Source organism: Chrysoperla carnea, chromosome 1 (assembly GCF_905475395.1).
Source record: "Chrysoperla carnea chromosome 1, inChrCarn1.1, whole genome shotgun sequence".
Lineage (NCBI taxonomy): Eukaryota > Metazoa > Arthropoda > Insecta > Neuroptera > Chrysopidae > Chrysoperla > Chrysoperla carnea.
The window spans coordinates 25038001-25055766 of record NC_058337.1 but is presented as its reverse complement, the minus strand read 5'-3'; the positions used below and the strand labels follow the sequence as shown (position 1 = coordinate 25055766).

Below are 17766 nucleotides of genomic sequence, written 5' to 3'. Positions count from 1 at the left end.
GGGTAGCTTTCTAAACCATCCAGAGGTAATAGTAGAGCCAGGAGTGAAAAATATTAGGAATTTTGCACGAAGATGAAAAGCAAAGGATTATAACACAAAAAAAAAAAAAATTAAGATATTAAATAAAAAAAGATTATAAATTTCTAAATAAAAAGGAGAGTGTTTAGCAAATGAAACACTTAAACTTAATCTAAATAAAAAAAAATTTTGTGTAGGAAATTGAGACATGTTATTGTTAACTGTACGGTCTGTATATTGCGAACAATATACAGACCGTTTTCAAAACCATTTCTAATAGGGAATCAATGTTAAATAAATAAATAAAATATTTACTATAAAACTGTACATACATACAACTGGCTATAGTTTTGTGGTGTATGGCGTTTGTTTGATATCATTTAAGAGTGATACAACATATAATTGATAATATGAATCATTACGTATGTTGAATGCCTTGTAAATTTTTGGTTGTATATTTTAATGGTATAATCATATTTCAACAATGGGTTATTACACAATATTATAAAAAGTGAAAATTATTAAATGATACTTTGGGGGACATTCGACACAGGAATGTGTCAATTTATTTATTGGTTAAGATAGGCAATCGCCAAGCATTACTCATATGATTAGCTGTTTTGAAAAATGGGGTTGTATATCTAGTTACAAAGGCTTCCACAATAACGTCTTATGATTGATTTTGGAACCTTCAAGTGGCCAGCCAGATCGCTAGATCTATTCGTGGGATAGATTTGAAAAGCAACAATTAAGGAAAATATACACAATGTTATTGAAAAATTGTGCGAATATTTCTCCTCAGATGCTAGAAAATATCTAGGTAGATTTCTACAATCGACTCGAATATTGTTTAGTAAATAATGGAGGAATATTCAAAGGGTCGATTTAATTTTTTTTGTCGAATTTCTATTTATTTTTTTTCTTTTTGGGGTTTTATTTTTATTTTAAAAAATAATTTTTAATTGTTAGAATTAATGCTAAACTTAATAAGACAACAATGAATATATTTAACCCACTCTTATTACATGTTAATGCAGTACTAACCACTACTAAATAGTAATTTTTATTTATTTACTAAGCATTGTGTATAGTTATTATAGTAAATAATATTTAACATTGATTCTTTATTAGCAATGTTTTTCAACACAATCCTTATATAAAAAGACTCATTCTCATATTGTAATCACAGACCTATATAGAAATACAGTGTGATTGTAGTTACACACTAAATATTCTAAAAGAATATCAATTAGAAATAAATTATAATAATGGGAGAATTTTTAATCAATGAAATTATTTTAAAAAGTATACCAAGAAGAGTAGTTTTGGAATATTATCAATATAATCAATAAACTTTTATACTAGTGTATTTTTGTATAGGTTTAATTCTCCATTAAAACCATTAACAAAAAATGCTGGGAGATTAATAAAAAAAAAACGATAATAATTTTGGTGTTAGAAAAAACAAATATAATAACAACTTACTCGTAACTTTAATCAATGACAACACCCTTGATCCATATTGTCGTCTGATATTTCTTGACGTAAAGAAAATTTTTAGAATAGAAACAAAAAAATCCTCACACTATTCTCATTTATATAAAATACCAATCAAATATAAATCGTAATAAATATGTATATATCACGCAAATTTTTCTCAAAAATTCGAATAAAAACGAAACTTTATACTGAAACAATTTACGAATGAACGAATGTCTTGCTTTTTGGTATTTATTATAAATGAGGCTCAAAGAGAAAGTGTAATTATTATTGCCAATACCCATAAATAGACTGACTACATATTAATTTGGATAAGTATTAAAAGTTCTGGTCTTTGTTGCACAATAATCCTTTATGAAGAAAATAATGGTTGGATTTTGGATTCGTTCATTATTTGTTTTAAACAAAAAATGATCATAGTTGTCAGTCGTATAATCATGGGTTGTTCAACACAGTGTCGAATAAAATAATATTTAATTATACAGGATGCTCCCAAGGAAGTTTAAAAAATACAATGTTGGTATTTAATTTACAATTAAGTTTAATAGAAAAATATACTTATTTATAACAAAGATAAAAACAGATAAGGAAAGTAATGATAAGGATTAGCAATCTATAATCTCTTACCGTTTCTGCTAACTAATGGTAAATTAAAAGACATTTTTAACACTTCCAAAACTAGCTTCCTTCTGTAAATTTCAAATATCAAGCGAACAAGAGTTAACACATTCGAAGGCATTTGTAAAACGTGATATCATTATAAATTTAAACTACTAATTAATAATATTTACAAATTTTAGATTTCTTGAATTAAGTATGGATACATAAAGAGAACGCAGGCACGAATCCAGCCCTCAAAAAGGGTTGTGATCACAGCATAGATTGTTATATAAATATATGGGAAACAGACACCCGAAAATCAGCCAAGTGTGATTGGGAGTCTTTATGTATCTATACTCTTTGTAATTTCAGTCATTATATATTTTCATCCGCCATTTTGTTTCCAAAATATGAAAACCAGTAAATTTTATCAATTATGCAAGATATAATATAATATCTGTACGCAATTGAAAATTAATATGGAAATCAACCTATTTATGCGTATTAAGTTTTCCAAAGTTTTTATAAACTAATCGAAATGAGAAAATAACCTCACTTTTTAATAACTTCAAATTTTGTTTTAGTTTTTAAATTTGCATTTTGTGCTTCTTTTTTTATTAAATACACATCCTCTTAACTGAGCTTAATTTTATTATTCAATGGACGTGCTCAAAATAATTAATTGTTGAGTAAGCTAAGTTAGACACACAGAACATCTAAGTTTTAAGACAAAATAATAGATATTATTTTTTAATAATTTAGATTTTCTGAGTCTGACCACAGTCTATGTTTACCTGCCCTAAATTAGCTTACTCCACTTTGTTGTTCTGAACATGGTAATTTATGTAGAAATATAATTCTGTCGAGTATAATTTTATTATTTGTGGTATTTCAATGAAATAATGTCATAAATTAATTTCATTTTGGGAATTTTAAAATACGTAATTAGAAAATATATTCTGAAAAGATTTCTAAATTGAAGTTTAAGAATATTATTTTAGGAATGCCATCGATAAATAAATTAAAGAGTTTTATAAAAAATTGAGAAGAAATATTTTACAAATTGCATCTAATATTTATTCCAATAGTTGCCTTACTCAGACCTAGAATTGCTAATTTGAGATGAATTTTTACGTAGATAAATAATTTATTTTCTTTACTTGATTCCTGTACGACATCTAGTGCAAATCTAATATCGACCCTTAATGAGCAGTCACTTAATGGTCCTTGGGAAAATTTTTATAAATTATGGCTGTGACTAGTTCTTATCCGCATTCTGTTTGATCAGATACCGGTTATTACGCTCGTGCGGACAGATCGCTTTCTAGCTGACAGACATTTTATTTATGAAAAATTTACTACTATTATTCGTACAGATATATTATTAAATATCAAATTAAGTAAACGTTAGTCAACTCCGTTGGTAAAGGTACACGCAGAAAACATTTACTAAAACAATTGATAGTTAGGCGTTAGTTTACATATTACAAAATATTGTAACAATTTTAAGCAATTTAAAGAAAATAATACATGAACATCAATGTGTGTCAAAATAATTGTTCACAACTATCGTACGATCTGTTAGCTCAATTAGTAGCGCTAACCCGACAAGATTGAGGTTGAGGGCTCGATACTCTTTCGAATGTACTTTTCATTTTGATATCAATAATTACTGATTCTCAAACTCTTCAGCTTATTTTTAATTTTTTTGCAATAATATCAGAAATATTTTCCAAAAAGTATTCTAGTATTTCAAGTAAATATTTAAATTTCAATTTAATTATGTTCTTACAAGTATATTTTTGAATAACCAAAATTTAGTATAGATGATTGCTGACTTGTGCTTTTTACTACAGACGAAGCGGATTTAGTTTTAAACATCATGCACAGTTTTAAAACTATGAATAATGAAAGAATTAAAAAATATGTTGTTCACGTCGGAGTAAAATGCTGAAGTTAATACCCGTCTTAAGATACTAAATTCGACAATACATAATTCTAGAAAATATGATCAAATTGTTCGAATATTTTATGAATGATTATGATGTTTCTTCTCGATTAATTTATTTAAAGAAGAAAAATATTTTGTTATTTTTCAACCATTATATATTTAAAATAATAATTGTATAGAAATCTCGTAATTTATACATAATATATATATTAATAAAAAAAATAGTTTTAGAAAGAAAAATTAAATAGAAATTCACTTTAATGTTTAAGGAAAAAATTATTCTAGTGAATTTCAAACCCAAATACAATATGACAATAGTATTATTATTGTACTACGATATTTACAAAGCTTGTAGCAATATTTGTGATGTATATTTAAAAAAAAAAAAATATTTACATTTTTATTTTTGCAACTCTATAACGGAAGACAAATTTATAAACATATTTTTGGGTGAAATTAGACAAAACAAATAACAAAATGGAAAATATGACCCCAATCTATTATGATCAATGTATTTTTATATTATTTTTAAGCAAATTTTATTTTAGAAATCATTTCGACATCAAGTACAATTGTCAAGTTCGATCAAGCATGGGCATAATATTAAAAGCTATTCAAATCCGTTATTATTTTTATTGTTTTTATTTGGCTGATTTCCACTTATTCTTACGGATTTATTTTTTTCAAATAATTAAAGTCAAAGAAATTCTATCCAGAATAATTATCATGAGTATTTTATTAAGTTAAGATAGCTAATAAAAAAGCTTCTTGGTTCGTCTAGTCATGGACACGGCCTTATAATCATTAAAATCGAATAATAAATGGATCGTCTGGTTGTTTTCCAAGGTTTCTCCGGTTAGAATAAAAAATTTAAGAGTCAAAACTTAAGTCAAAGAACAAAGACAATATAGAGTTGTCACTATTCTTTTACTCTAGTATACCTCTATTTTGCAGCAGTTTAATTCAATTTTTTCAAATGCGGTCATGTTTAGAAAATACTTCGCTCATAGAACTTGTTTTTTTAAATCTCTCTTTAAATATAGCATCTCCATATATGATCTATCTTTTTCCGATTAAAATAAATAGTGCTAAATTTACAGATCATTACTTATCACCATTAAGAAAAACACCCTGTACAATGTATTTGATGTCTGAAATGATTGTATAAATTGAAATATAAACAGATTTGTAGATTTTAAATTCATATTAAATTTCGATTAATTAATTAATTTAATAAGTAGACTGATTTAATGAGTAAAACCCATAATGAAGTGAATTGGAGAATTGATCAAGATTATTTTGATTTTTATGAAAATTTAAAGTTTACTTGTTTCTCGTAATTCTGTTTATATTTCAACATGTAATAATATTACATTAAATATTGTTTTATGGTGCGATTAAAATTATTTTTTATATATTTAATTCCATTATAAATTTGTTAAAAGCTAACTTTCGAATGACGTTATAACTTAATTATTACTACTCAACATTATTGTGATAAATAACAAAAAAGTATAGCTACTATTTAAAAAAACAAAATCATGTTTCTACCAAAAATATATTAAAAAAACAACAAAAAAAACTTTTTTTTATATAAGTATTATTTTATTTTGTATAAAAATAATCTACATGTTTTTTACTTTATAAATTATTTTATATTATTTTTCATATTTTAAAAAAATTCTTGGAAAAAATTTAAATAAAAATTGTGTAGAGAAAAGAATAAAAATAAATAAATTGTAAAAATAAAAGCGTAGAGATTAGCTTATTTATATAGATTGAAACATTTTATATTGGACGAACAAAAAAAGCTATTTTGTTTTGAAATGGATTAAAAATGAACATACTTTGTCTTTATCTCAAAAGCTTACCTGTTTAGTTCAGATTTAGGTTAGAAATATAGGACATTAACAGTATTTGATAGTACAATTTAAATAAAATTTTCATTCGAAAAATTTAGTAATAAATTATTTTAAGTGAGAGAGAGCGTTATTTAGTATCAACAATTAAATAGCGATATGCCCTTCTCTTTTTAATGTGGATTAAAGATGGTTTTTAGATTCTGAGATAGAATGCAATTTTTATAAAATCTAAAATGATTATTGGCAAAGTTCCAAAAGTTATAATTTTTGAAAACAAAAAGCTCATCTACTTATCAAGGGCTATTAAAATTCATGCTTTAGAGATTCGTTTCCTATATCGTTTCTGTGAAGTCTTTTATAAAGGAAATAAGATAAAATCTCAAAATGGTAAACATTTGACCAAATTACAACAGCTTGGAAATTAATTCGAAAAAGAATTACAGATCCTTTTTTCATATAAAAAAACTTTTTGCAACTATCAACTAAAACAATTATTTTAATTATGGTACGAAGATTAGATAAGGAAATGATAGATTAAAACAAGATTGTTGATTGAAGTCTTATTAATAATATAAGACACCTTGGAAATTACTATTTTTAAGAAGTTGGTCAAAACGTTCCTTTTTAAATTTTGTCTCAATTATCTTCTTATTTGAATATCATCAATGAATATTAATTAATTTTAACCTTGCCGCGCAATTAAAAATTGTCAAGCCCTTTGGTTCTCGACTTTGAAATTGTTCGTAGAATTGTTATACGCGACTTTGAAAACAGTTTCTCAAATTTTCAACCATTCTAAAATGACTGTAAATTAGTGGGACCTATTACTACAAACTTGGTATCAGCTTTCGGTATAAAGTCATCTTAACTTAACCATACAATACAAATTTTTTATCAGTGATTATTTTCAATTAGAAAATTGATCATTTTCAAAACTACAAAATGCTTTCTTTGTGTTGTCCTTTATATACAAATAATATATAGTATGAACACAAGAATCAAATAAACATAATTGATTTTCTTTTTTTTATTAGAGGGAAAAGTTCATACATTTGATAATTGTTATACAAAAATATTATTCTTATATATGTGTGGATATGACAAAAAATAGAGACAGTATTGTAAATATGTTTAAAAAGTGTTAGAACAAAACTAATATTTAATAAAAATCACCAACAACCAATATTATGTGTAATTAATTATTATCTAGGAAGGGGACAAAATGTCCAAAACTTAAAACGTCCAAAAACTATATTTTCAATATTTCTACCACTTTCATCACTCCGTCTACAATAGTTGCATTACCTTTTTTGCCACTAAATCATAATATATAAATGAAACAATAATTCTTCTAAAATATATTTAAGTAATTTAAAAAAAAATTAATAATTCCAATTTTTTTTTATTAATTATTAATAAAAAATAATTATATCGGCATCATGGTAAATTTACATTTTTCGGCTTCTTCCCTTGTAAAATTATATTATAGTATAGTGAAAAAAAGTTGATTGGCAAACCATTAATTTTATCATTTCTTTGAGCGGTGGCGTTACTAAAGCGACATGTGGACTTCAATTGTAAAATTACATGAAAAATCAATTAAATTTTTTTTTTTTCCTTGTAATTTTTAGTAAACTTACAATTTCTCTAATTAGTTAAAGAGATGATACATTTAGAGCATGGATTTAACCCATCAAGCTGTACAGCTTAAAAGTGTCTTCTATGATAGTTGTGTAGAGGATGAGTCTCGCTGACATTCACAGATGGGGCAGGTACTGCCCAAATTAAAAGTAAGGTAAAACATATGTGTTGAAAATATTATCGACACAGCATGAAAAAACAAAAATTATATTTTGTATCAATAATAAAAGAATCATATAAGAACATCTGTCATATAAGAACAGATCATTTGAGTGGTGGGACACTGAACCCCAAACTATCTCTCTCATATTCATTCTTTCCCGACTTCGGTCTCACTTTATCTTAAAGAATATCTTTAAGTATGCCTGGCAGCCTATTCCACTATTGAAAAGATCTGGTTTTTATACCATGCATATATGAAATATACATAGTATATTAAGTTTAGTCCCAAGTTTGTAACGCTTAAAAATAATGATGCTAGGAAAAAAATTTTGTCATAGCTGTTCATAAAATCACCTAATTAGTCCATTTCCGGTTGTCCGTCCGTCCGTCTGTGGACACGATAACTCAAAAACGAAAAAAGATATCGAGCTGAAATTTTTACAGCGTACTCAGGGCGTAAAAAGTGAGGTCAAGTTCGTAAATGAGCATCATAGGTCAATTGGGTCTTGAGTCCGTAGGACCCATCTTGTAAACCGTTAGAGATAGAACAAAAGTTTAAATGTAAAAAATGTTCCTTATAAAAAAATAAAAAACTTTTGTTTGAAACATTTTTTTGTAAACATCACTGTTTACCCACGAGGGCGTTAATTAGGTGCAAATTTTATAGTATGTATTAATATAGGAATATCAGTTGTGTGTGTGTCTATTTAAAAGTGAATATCTTTTGTTATTTACGTGACGTCAAAAAAACAAACGATTGCGCATCAACACTGTCTATACATTTTTGTATGTGTTATGTGATAAAGAAATCAACACTGACTATGCATGGTATTTCAACAATTAACTAAGTCAATTGTTTCTTTTCACTTGTTTGATATTATTATTTAAAAAAAAAATACTCGTCACGCTATTAAAATTTCAGTGTGAGTCAAAAATATTTTTTTTTTACTATTTCAAATAATATCGTTGGGGTGGTCTAACACGATGTTCCACCACTCAAATTAACTGCGGTTCATATATTACGCTTATTATTCATATAAAATATAATTTTTGTGATTTCATGATCGATAATATTTTTCAACACATATATTTTACCTTGGGCAGTATCTGTCCCATTTGAGAATGCCATCGAGACTCATTCCCTTCACAACTATCATAAACTATACTATTAAACTATATAACTAGATGGGTCAAATTCGTGCCCTAAATATTTGTTTCACCAGCTCTTGGAATATTAAGTACTAAGAACATTCAATTCGGCGTTTCTGTGTTTACGAAAACTAAACTAAAAAATGTTTACGAAAAATATCACAAATAATAATAAAAAATAATCATAAATTTTTTGTTTAACATAGATACTTTTGATTGAAGAATATCGTCAAATTTATTACCATCATCCATTTTAACTGTATTACCAGTATCCATTTTTATAGAACAGGTGTAGCATATATAAGCTATTTCATGTTACACCATTTCTTGTAATTACACAGATAATAACATTACTATTTCAAAATTTATTCGTCCATTTAAAATTGAATCAAATATTTATCTCCAACAACACGTACTTTTAACGTCGATTTTTTGTAAAATAAATGAATATAAATCGCGTCCTGGTAAATTTGATTCAGAGAATTGAATAAAATAATTGTATAATGTACCTACGACAAAAATTATAATTAAAATGTACTGATAGAAAATACAGCCTTGAAAGGAATTTCTCATCACGAAGACATAAAATTTAATAATTTACAAATTGTTTATCCCATTTTAACTCTAGTTCTAGATAGTTTCAATTATCCTGTTTAACTTACCAATTGTAATATTATTTTCTGTCAACGCAGTAAATAATGAATATAATTCATCACGCAACGAAGTATTGCCAAATGTATAATAAACAATATCCCGCCCAGCAAGTCGACAAGCCATTATTTGCAACAATGCTTTTAGGTAAGGATCCCCTCTAAATGCACCACAGCCCCAATTTCCTGTTGCAACAGCTGGTATTGGTTTATTTTGTGTAGATGTATAATATCCAACGTAAGCCTAAATGAAAACATATTATTTAAGATTTCTCATAAATTCTATATAAAGTTTTATTGATCAAACCTTATTCAATTCTCTTAAAATACGTGAAATGTTATATTGATCAGTTGCTCGAGAAAAACTTGTTGCATCTATTGCAACTAAATAAGATTTTCTACGTCGAAATATATCACGTGGTGTTGTATCTTTATAATCACCGGTCCATGTGAATGTATCACCGTAGCCAGTCCAAGTATTGTATTGTTCCACACCTTTAAATGAATAAAATAATAAATTCTACTTATTACTAAGAAAAAAATCACATGATATCGACTTTTACCTGTAATTATTACCGCTTCAGTTGCCTCTAATTTTTCAGTAAATAAACATGATGCAATCAATTCCGTCCATGCAGCAAAACGGATTTCTTCCTGAACACAACCATTTCCAAGAATATATCCTCCAATAAATTCGTCAGCAAAATCAACTTGTAATAGTCCTAAGCCATCTTCAATTGTTCCTGTATCGTCGATATGAATACGTAGCGGTGACAAAAGTTGATCAGCTTTATGCCATCGAGGCAATTCAGATTGATTTAAGTATTGTCTATGAAAAGTAACTACACCTTCTGGAACTGTTGGTAGAATTTTTTCAGTTATAACAATATAATATAAAGTTTCGAAAAATAAAATTACTTACTCTTTGTAATAACTCGTTGAAAATAATTAAATGTGCATTTTAATTTATTACAATTAACTTTTATGCGTTTTTTCTGGTATTCCGTAGACTGAAAAAGCCTAAAATAATATAAGAATGAATTTTTGTTGACTTTTAGTTGATATACCTTTTAAAAGTAATTAAAAAAATTTATTAATTTGTTATTAAATATCGCTCTCTGGTCGCCTTATAATATTGAGAAAATACTGAAATATTTTTCAAAATTTCAGTATTTTTGAAAAGCAATGATTCAGTATGGGTCCAAAAATTGGGTCTTACAACTAGAACAACCTTAAATAACTATTACTTAATAAACTGTTTCTACAATTTAGTAATTGCGCGATCCCGAAGAATTGATATAGTGTTGGAAAATCAGCAGGAAACTATTGAACATTATTTAGAACACTTACCCGTTAAAATTAATCGGTGGATAAGTTCCAAATTCAGAAGGATCATTTTTATTTCGTTTTGGAAAAGTGCACAAAAATGCATTCGCTAATAAACTAGCAATTTGTAATTGTGTTAGACTAATTGTATGTGTTTTATTCTTTTTTAACAATGGAATGGATGATGGTAATAATTCTGGTAATTGTAATGCTAATTTGATTATATTTGGCAAAAGATTTTTAAAAAAGTATTCATTTTCATCTTCATCTAATACATTGTTGAAAAAATGATGAAGAGTGTAAAATTGCCATTGATCTTCGTATTTATTGTTGTAAGCTAATATTGCACGTTGTAAATCATTACTTGAATGTATTGGTTGTGATAATGCTTCTTTTATTAATGTCCATCGATTTTTGAATACTGTTGGTTCTTCCTATAAGGTATGAAAATAAAATCATAACACAAATCGAGTTTGTTATAAATATCTTATTGGTAAAAAAATCATAAAGAAACATGCGGTTAATTTCAAAGTTGGGGTGGCTGGGGCGCAAGGGTGAATCCTAAAATTCTCTAGATACCATTTTTGAACTTCCCCCTCGATATCTAAATCGACGTATTTTCACACAAAACAATAATAAAATCAGGTCAAGAGTTATTAAAGGTGGATACATATGAAATGAACGCACTGTATATCACTTAAATAGTAAAGCAGCGTTATGGAATAATGCAACCTTGTATGCACCCTTACTAGTATAGTTGGGATTTAAATTTCGAAAAATTAAAAAGAAAATTCAATATGGTTATTCTTACATGTGAAACTGGATTTGAATTTTCTTTGGCGGGAAATGGCATTCGAACATAATCAGGACTCCAAGAATTAGATTCAGATGTAAATCGTGGTTCTGGAGGACCTTTTTCTGGTATTGGTAGCAAAAATAATACATCATGATCATTGGATGGATCTATTACACCAGGATCCCAATCAAAAGGACCTTTATTATTGTAAATTTCTCTCATTGTAGATCCTCGCCATGATTGGCCATTGCTTTCTATAAAAATAAAGGATCAGTGAATAACAAACGATGGATTTTTCGGTTCTAATATTTTTGTTTACCTTCATCTGCCGTGAACGTGGATGAATTTGTGGCCATTATTCAAAATAATTTGTAAAAATAAAAATATTATAATTTTTAATTTTTTAAGGTTATTTATTAAGTACAATTGTACTTTTTCTGGTTAATTTCTTTTAATAATAATTAAATTTTTATTACACAATTTTCTGTAATGTATAAATAAAAACCCAATATTATGATTATATTGATGGGAAATTTTATTTTTTTTAATTCAATTTTCCTTTGTTAATTAATGACTCCTAGATATTTGTATGCCATATGTATATCAAATATTATTCTATGAGGTATATATATCTCAGAATTTAGATTCCGAAATTTATACCCACAAATGAACGTTCCAAATACTTGTTTCCAGTTTTTATACCTACCCTGTATATATGAAGTAGAAGTCAAGGTATATTAAATTTAGTTCCAAATTAGTAACACTTAGAAATATTGATAATGCGAACAAAATATTGGTATAGGTGTTCATAAAAACATCTAATTAGACCATTTCCGTATGTCCGACCGTCTGTCTGTCAGGAAATATGATAACTCAAAAACGAAAAAAGATATCGAGCTGAAATTTCTATAGCGAGCTCAAAGCGTAGAAAGTGAATTTGAGTTATTGAATAATTGGGTCTTGGGTCACTGTAAGACTCATGTTATTGTAAACCGGAGAGGTAGAACAAAAGTTTAAATATAAAAAATGATCCCTAAGAAAAATAAAATTGTTTGAAACATTTTTTTGTGAAGATCTTTATTTACCCGCGAGGGTGCAAATTAAGCTAGAACATAAGCCTCCATTTTCTCCAAAACTATACAAGATAGAAGGTTGTAAATTTGTAGGTAGCTTCAAATACTTTTATTAGTCTATTGATTATAATTATTAATTTCATACCAAACCTGTCGGATGATATAAAGGGGGGGGGGAGATATTTTTTAATAAAAGGGGGGGGGGATATTTTTTTTTCAACTTATCTAATTTATAAATTAACTACAATGTCAGGTATTCGACAATGTTTATACAGGGTATTTCAACAATTAACTGAATCAATTATTTTTTTATGCAAAAAATACGTTTTAAAAAAAAGTATGTTAATTAACAAATTTATTTCTAAATCGATTACCATTTCAATCATCATTAACTCGTGTAGGTTCTTTTGAACTAAATGTTTATTATTAAGTGTGTAGATATTAGTGCCAATACTTTGAGAAAGATATAAATATAAAAACTATAACACTTGTAAATGGTTGAATTAAAAGTTTTATTATAAATTAAATTTTAAATATAAAAAATACATTTGATAAAAGTACAAAACAAAGATATTTATCTATTATAATAAAATCAAAAATAAGTTTTAAATGCATAGGACGGATAAAAAATTTTAACAATTGTGATGTCATTAGTCAAACAATAAGAGGCTTCTTTTTAAATGTAACATCAAACAAAATCTTTGTCTCTAAGTATAAAAAAAAATCTATGAAAGTATCACAGATAATAATACTTAAAATAATAAAAAAATTTGTTTTAAGAATATCTTCAAATTTTATAAACCATCATTCATTTTATCTGCACCACTAGTATCCATTTTCGTAGAGAATAAAATGTAGCATTAGCCGCATCGTATTTTTTTCATGTGATTTAATCGTCAATGAGAAAATAAAATTACCATTTCGAAATTAATTTTTTTTTGTGTACGATAACGATTGAATTGAAGACGGCGATAGTATATCCATTCACAATGGAATCAAATATTTTATTCGGAACAATATTTTTATCATTATTAGTTTTTCTTTGTAGTTCTTTTGTTAGAAACTTGATTTTTTATATTTGTCTTTTTTGTCGAAGCTAAGGAACTAAAATCGGTGGGTGTAAATGTACCGTTGATGTTTTGTAAAATAAATGAATACAAAGCACGTCCTGGTAATTTCGATTCGGAAAATTGAACAAAATATTTATATAAAGTACTTACGAAAAAAATTAGTAAAAAATAAAATAATTTAAAAAAAATATTTTATATGTATACTTAGTATAGTCTTATTTTGTAGAATGCCTGAAGAAGGATCAAAAGATCCGAAACAAGTGGCAAGTTAAAAATATTGTAAATAATTAAATTAATAAATATCTATAAAACCTGCGAAAAATATCTTTAAAGAATAATGGATGATACCAATAACAATTTGAATAATTTTAAAGAATTAGAACTTCTACCAAGGATAATGAAGAAATGTTTTATTCTTAGTGTAATATATCTTCGATATTTCCGGTTTTGTTTTACTTACCAATTGTAATATTATTTTCTACCAAAACTGTAAATAACGAATATAATTCATCACGTAGCTTTGTATTCCCAAACGAATAATAAACAATATTACGTCCAGCAAGTCGACAAGCCATTATTTGTAACAATGATTTTAAGTAAGGATCACCTTTAAATACACCACAGCCCCAATTTCCGGTTGCAACAGCTGGTATTGGTTTATTTTGAGATGGCGAATAATATCCAACATAAGCCTAAACAAAAATTTGTTAAATTACATTTTTCTATACTTTTGGAATAATATTTCTTTAATCAAACCTTATTTATTTCCCTTAAAATTTGTGGTATATTATATTGTTCCGGTTGTTTGTAAAAATGTGTTGCGTCTATTGCAACTAAATAAGATTTTCTTCGTCGGAATATATCACGCGGTGTTGTATCTTTGTAATTACCGGTCCATGTGAATGTATCTCCGTAACCAGTCCAAGTATTGTATTGCTCCGCACCTTCAAATTAATGAAAAAATAAATTTTGGTGATAAGATCAACTGATATCGACTTACCTGTAATCGTTACCGCCTCAGTTGCCTCTAATTTTTCAGTAAATAAACTTGATACAATTAATTCTGGCCATGCAGCAAAACGAATTTCTTCCTGCACCATCCCACTTGCAAGAATGCCTCCTCCAATATACTTGTCAGCAAAATCAACTTGTAATAGTCCTAAGCCATCTTCAATTGTCCCTTTATCGTCAATATGAATACGTAATGGCGATAAGGGTTGATCAACTGTATGCCATTGAGGTAATTCAGATTCATTAAAGTATCGCCTTTGGAATGTAACTACGCCATCTGGGGCTGTTAAAAAAAGTTTATTAGTTATATTAGTCTAAAATCAAGTTTCAAAAAATAAAACTTACGATTTGTAACGACTCGTTGAAAATAATTGAATATGCATTTTAGTTTGTTACAATTAGCATCCCTGCGTCTTTTTGTAGACTGAAAGACCCTTAAATAGTTTAATAAATTTAAAATTATACATTGAAGAGAACATTTTATTCTAGATATGATTTGTAAAGACCGGATTCGGGCTATACAGTGTCATAAAAATTCTAAGTAAAACATTCCTTAGAAATTTTTCGATGCGATTTATTATTATTTTGAGAATTTCACGATTAGTAATTGTTCAAACTTATAAAATATAAAATTTGCTACATATTATCTTACTAGCATTTTTTAATTTAATATTAAGTTTAACATTTACCAACGAGTACTTTTTCAATTTTGTATTCCATACGGGTAGATTGATCCAAATTACATTTGATTTGTCAAATTACAAAATTTGATGTCCTATAGCAGGAATGGCGAACCTTTATGCATCAACGTGCCATTTTTTCTAAAGAAATGTTTAATGAAACCATAAACGTGCCGTCAAATAATTAATATTACGAAATACATTCATTAGCAATTATAGTCCACAATTATATAACTATAATAATACACGAGCGCACGTTCGTAATATAATACTTCATAGTGAACTTTGTGATCGGTGGCTTGCCCAAAATATTGTGCCGCGTGCCATTGGTACGCCATCTCTGTCCTATAGTATCAAATTTAGTATTTTAGAACATTGAACGTAAATATATCCGTTTTTACAATTTTGTATTTGATTTCGACCGCTTATTTATTATTTAGAACACATACCCGTTAAAATTAATGGGCGAATAATTGTCAAATTCAGATTGTGGTTTATTTTTTTGCGTTTTGCGTCTTGGAAAAGTGTTTGTCTCGCGTCTTGGAAAAGTACACAAAAATGCATTCGCTAATAAGCTAGCAATTTGTAATTGTGTTAAACTAATTGTATGTGTTTTATTCTTTTTTAACAATGGAATGGATGATGGTAGTAATTCTGGTAATTGTAATGCTAATTTGATTATATTTGGCAAAAGATTTTTAAAAAAGTCTTCATTTTCATCTTCATCTAGTACATTGTTGAAAAAATGATGAAGAGTGTAAAATTGCCATTGATCTTCGTATTTATTGTTGTAAACGAATATTGCACGTTGCAAATCATTACTTGAGTGTATTGGTTGTGATAATGCTTCTTTTATTAATGTCCATCGATTTTTTAATACAGTTGGATCTGTCTAAAAACGAGAGAATAGAATCAGTAATCACTGTTACTAGTGATTGAATTTCAACCCCTCGAAATATTATTGTTTTTATTATAAACAATATGCTTCAAAATAGAAATTTTATTCTTACTTTTGAAACAGGGTATAAATTTTCTTTAGCAGCAAACGGCATTCGAACGTAATCAGGATTCCAACAATAAGATTCAGATGTAAATCGTGGTTTTGGAGGACCTTTTTCGGGTATTGGTAGCATAAATAATACTTCATGATCATTTGTTGGTTGTATTGGATCGGGATCCCAGTCATAAGGTCCTTTATTGTTGTAAATTTCAGTCATTGTAGATCCTCGCCATGACTGATCATTGCCTTCTATAAAAACAAGGAAAAATCATAATTTAAGAATTTTTCGCTTTTAACGTTTTCATTTACCTTTATCTGCCGTAGGCATGGAAGAACATGTTGCCATTATCTAAATTATTTTATTAAAATTTGATTTCTTATTTTTAAGGTTATTTTTTAAATGCAATGCAACCGATAAGATATGGTTAATTTGTTTAACTGTTTTTATTACTGAATTTTTCAAATAAATATATTCTATGCATGGTTTTAACATAATTGGTTCATATTGTGAAACAATTCAAATTGCGCAATTTTTTGTAATACCGGCACAAAAGCAGTAATACCATTCGTGATGCCATTCAATGGAGATGGGGAAAACCCAGCGTTTTTAATATTGGAAATCGATTTTTCTTATAAAATATAAATTCAAAATACAAAGACTTCATCAGATGTGTCCCTTTAAATTAAATCCATAGTATCTTTTAATAAATTTTCTCAACTAAGGTACGCTTCTGCTTTTTCTTAAAAAAAACTTGAAATGATCCATTCTGTTTACAGGTATGCAAAAATTAACCTTCTTTACTTCGAGAGGTGATTCCGGATCAAAATAAAGAAATAAAAGATTCTAGATACGAAAATTAAGTTGTTTCCGAGCTAAATAACCACTCACTTGTAGTTGTAAGGTATAATATACCTATCTATGACATCATGTATATTTGTCTTTATTTGTTAATACGAATATTAACAATATTATCACAACAATGTGTGAAACAAGGACACTGATCCACAGACAAGTATAAACATACATAATAATGACGTAATGCTATAGTTTAGTTTCAATTAAAAAATAGTATATTACACTACAAGGTCAGAAAGTTTGAGATTCCTGCACTGAAATGTCAGCATGCTGCAAAACGGTTTGATATTTCATTCCTATTCAAACCGGGTCCATGTGCCCAAACTTTTCCAAAACTCGGTGATTATTGACCTCTAGAAATTGCGATGTATATTGAGCGATACATAAACCGTTTAGCTAATCGTCAGACATTGTCGATCTA

General features: G+C 27.4%; 2 protein-coding genes across 3 annotated transcripts; both read right to left on the bottom strand.

Moving 5' to 3' along the window:
* Positions 1–9513: 9513 nt before the first annotated feature.
* LOC123295967 (poly(ADP-ribose) glycohydrolase-like) lies at positions 9514–12055 on the bottom strand. Its single transcript, XM_044877462.1, has 7 exons — positions 11975–12055; positions 11671–11909; positions 10884–11293; positions 10456–10553; positions 10097–10390; positions 9841–10028; positions 9514–9777 (listed from the first exon to the last, which is right to left on the bottom strand). Exons 1-7 carry the CDS (start codon positions 12009–12011, stop codon positions 9514–9516), a joined length of 1530 nt encoding a protein of 509 aa, XP_044733397.1. The 5' UTR covers positions 12012–12055.
* A 1295-nt stretch (positions 12056–13350) lies between these two features.
* LOC123305520 (poly(ADP-ribose) glycohydrolase-like) lies at positions 13351–17149 on the bottom strand. 2 transcript variants are annotated; one of them, XM_044887264.1, is made up of 8 exons: positions 16799–17149; positions 16500–16738; positions 15939–16381; positions 15155–15243; positions 14799–15092; positions 14555–14742; positions 14259–14490; positions 13351–13944 (listed from the first exon to the last, which is right to left on the bottom strand). In XM_044887264.1, the coding sequence occupies exons 1-8, from the start codon at positions 16833–16835 to the stop codon at positions 13760–13762; spliced, it is 1707 nt and encodes a 568-aa protein (XP_044743199.1). In that variant the 5' UTR covers positions 16836–17149; the 3' UTR covers positions 13351–13759. The 2 variants fall into 2 exon arrangements, with proteins under 2 accessions (XP_044743199.1, XP_044743200.1); XM_044887265.1 differs by having other exon boundaries at positions 13530–13580; positions 14256–14490.
* Between the last annotated feature and the right edge of the window lie 617 nt (positions 17150–17766).

Bases quoted from the DNA above. Each gene is read 5' to 3' on its own strand.
- LOC123295967 (XM_044877462.1), bottom strand. From the start codon at position 12,011: ATGGCCACAAATTCATCCACGTTCACGGCAGATGAAG. The intron at 11,910-11,974 runs GTAAACAAAAAT...TTATTTTTATAG, and splicing joins CACGTTCACGGCAGATGAAG to AAAGCAATGGCCAATCATGG. The intron at 10,554-10,883 runs GTAAGTGTTCTA...ATATTATTTTAG, and splicing joins CCACCGATTAATTTTAACGG to GCTTTTTCAGTCTACGGAAT.
- LOC123305520 (XM_044887264.1), bottom strand. From the start codon at position 16,835: ATGGCAACATGTTCTTCCATGCCTACGGCAGATAAAG. The intron at 14,743-14,798 runs GTAAGTCGATAT...ATTAATTTGAAG, and splicing joins TGAGGCGGTAACGATTACAG to GTGCGGAGCAATACAATACT. The intron at 14,491-14,554 runs GTTTGATTAAAG...ATTTTTGTTTAG, and splicing joins TTTTAAGGGAAATAAATAAG to GCTTATGTTGGATATTATTC.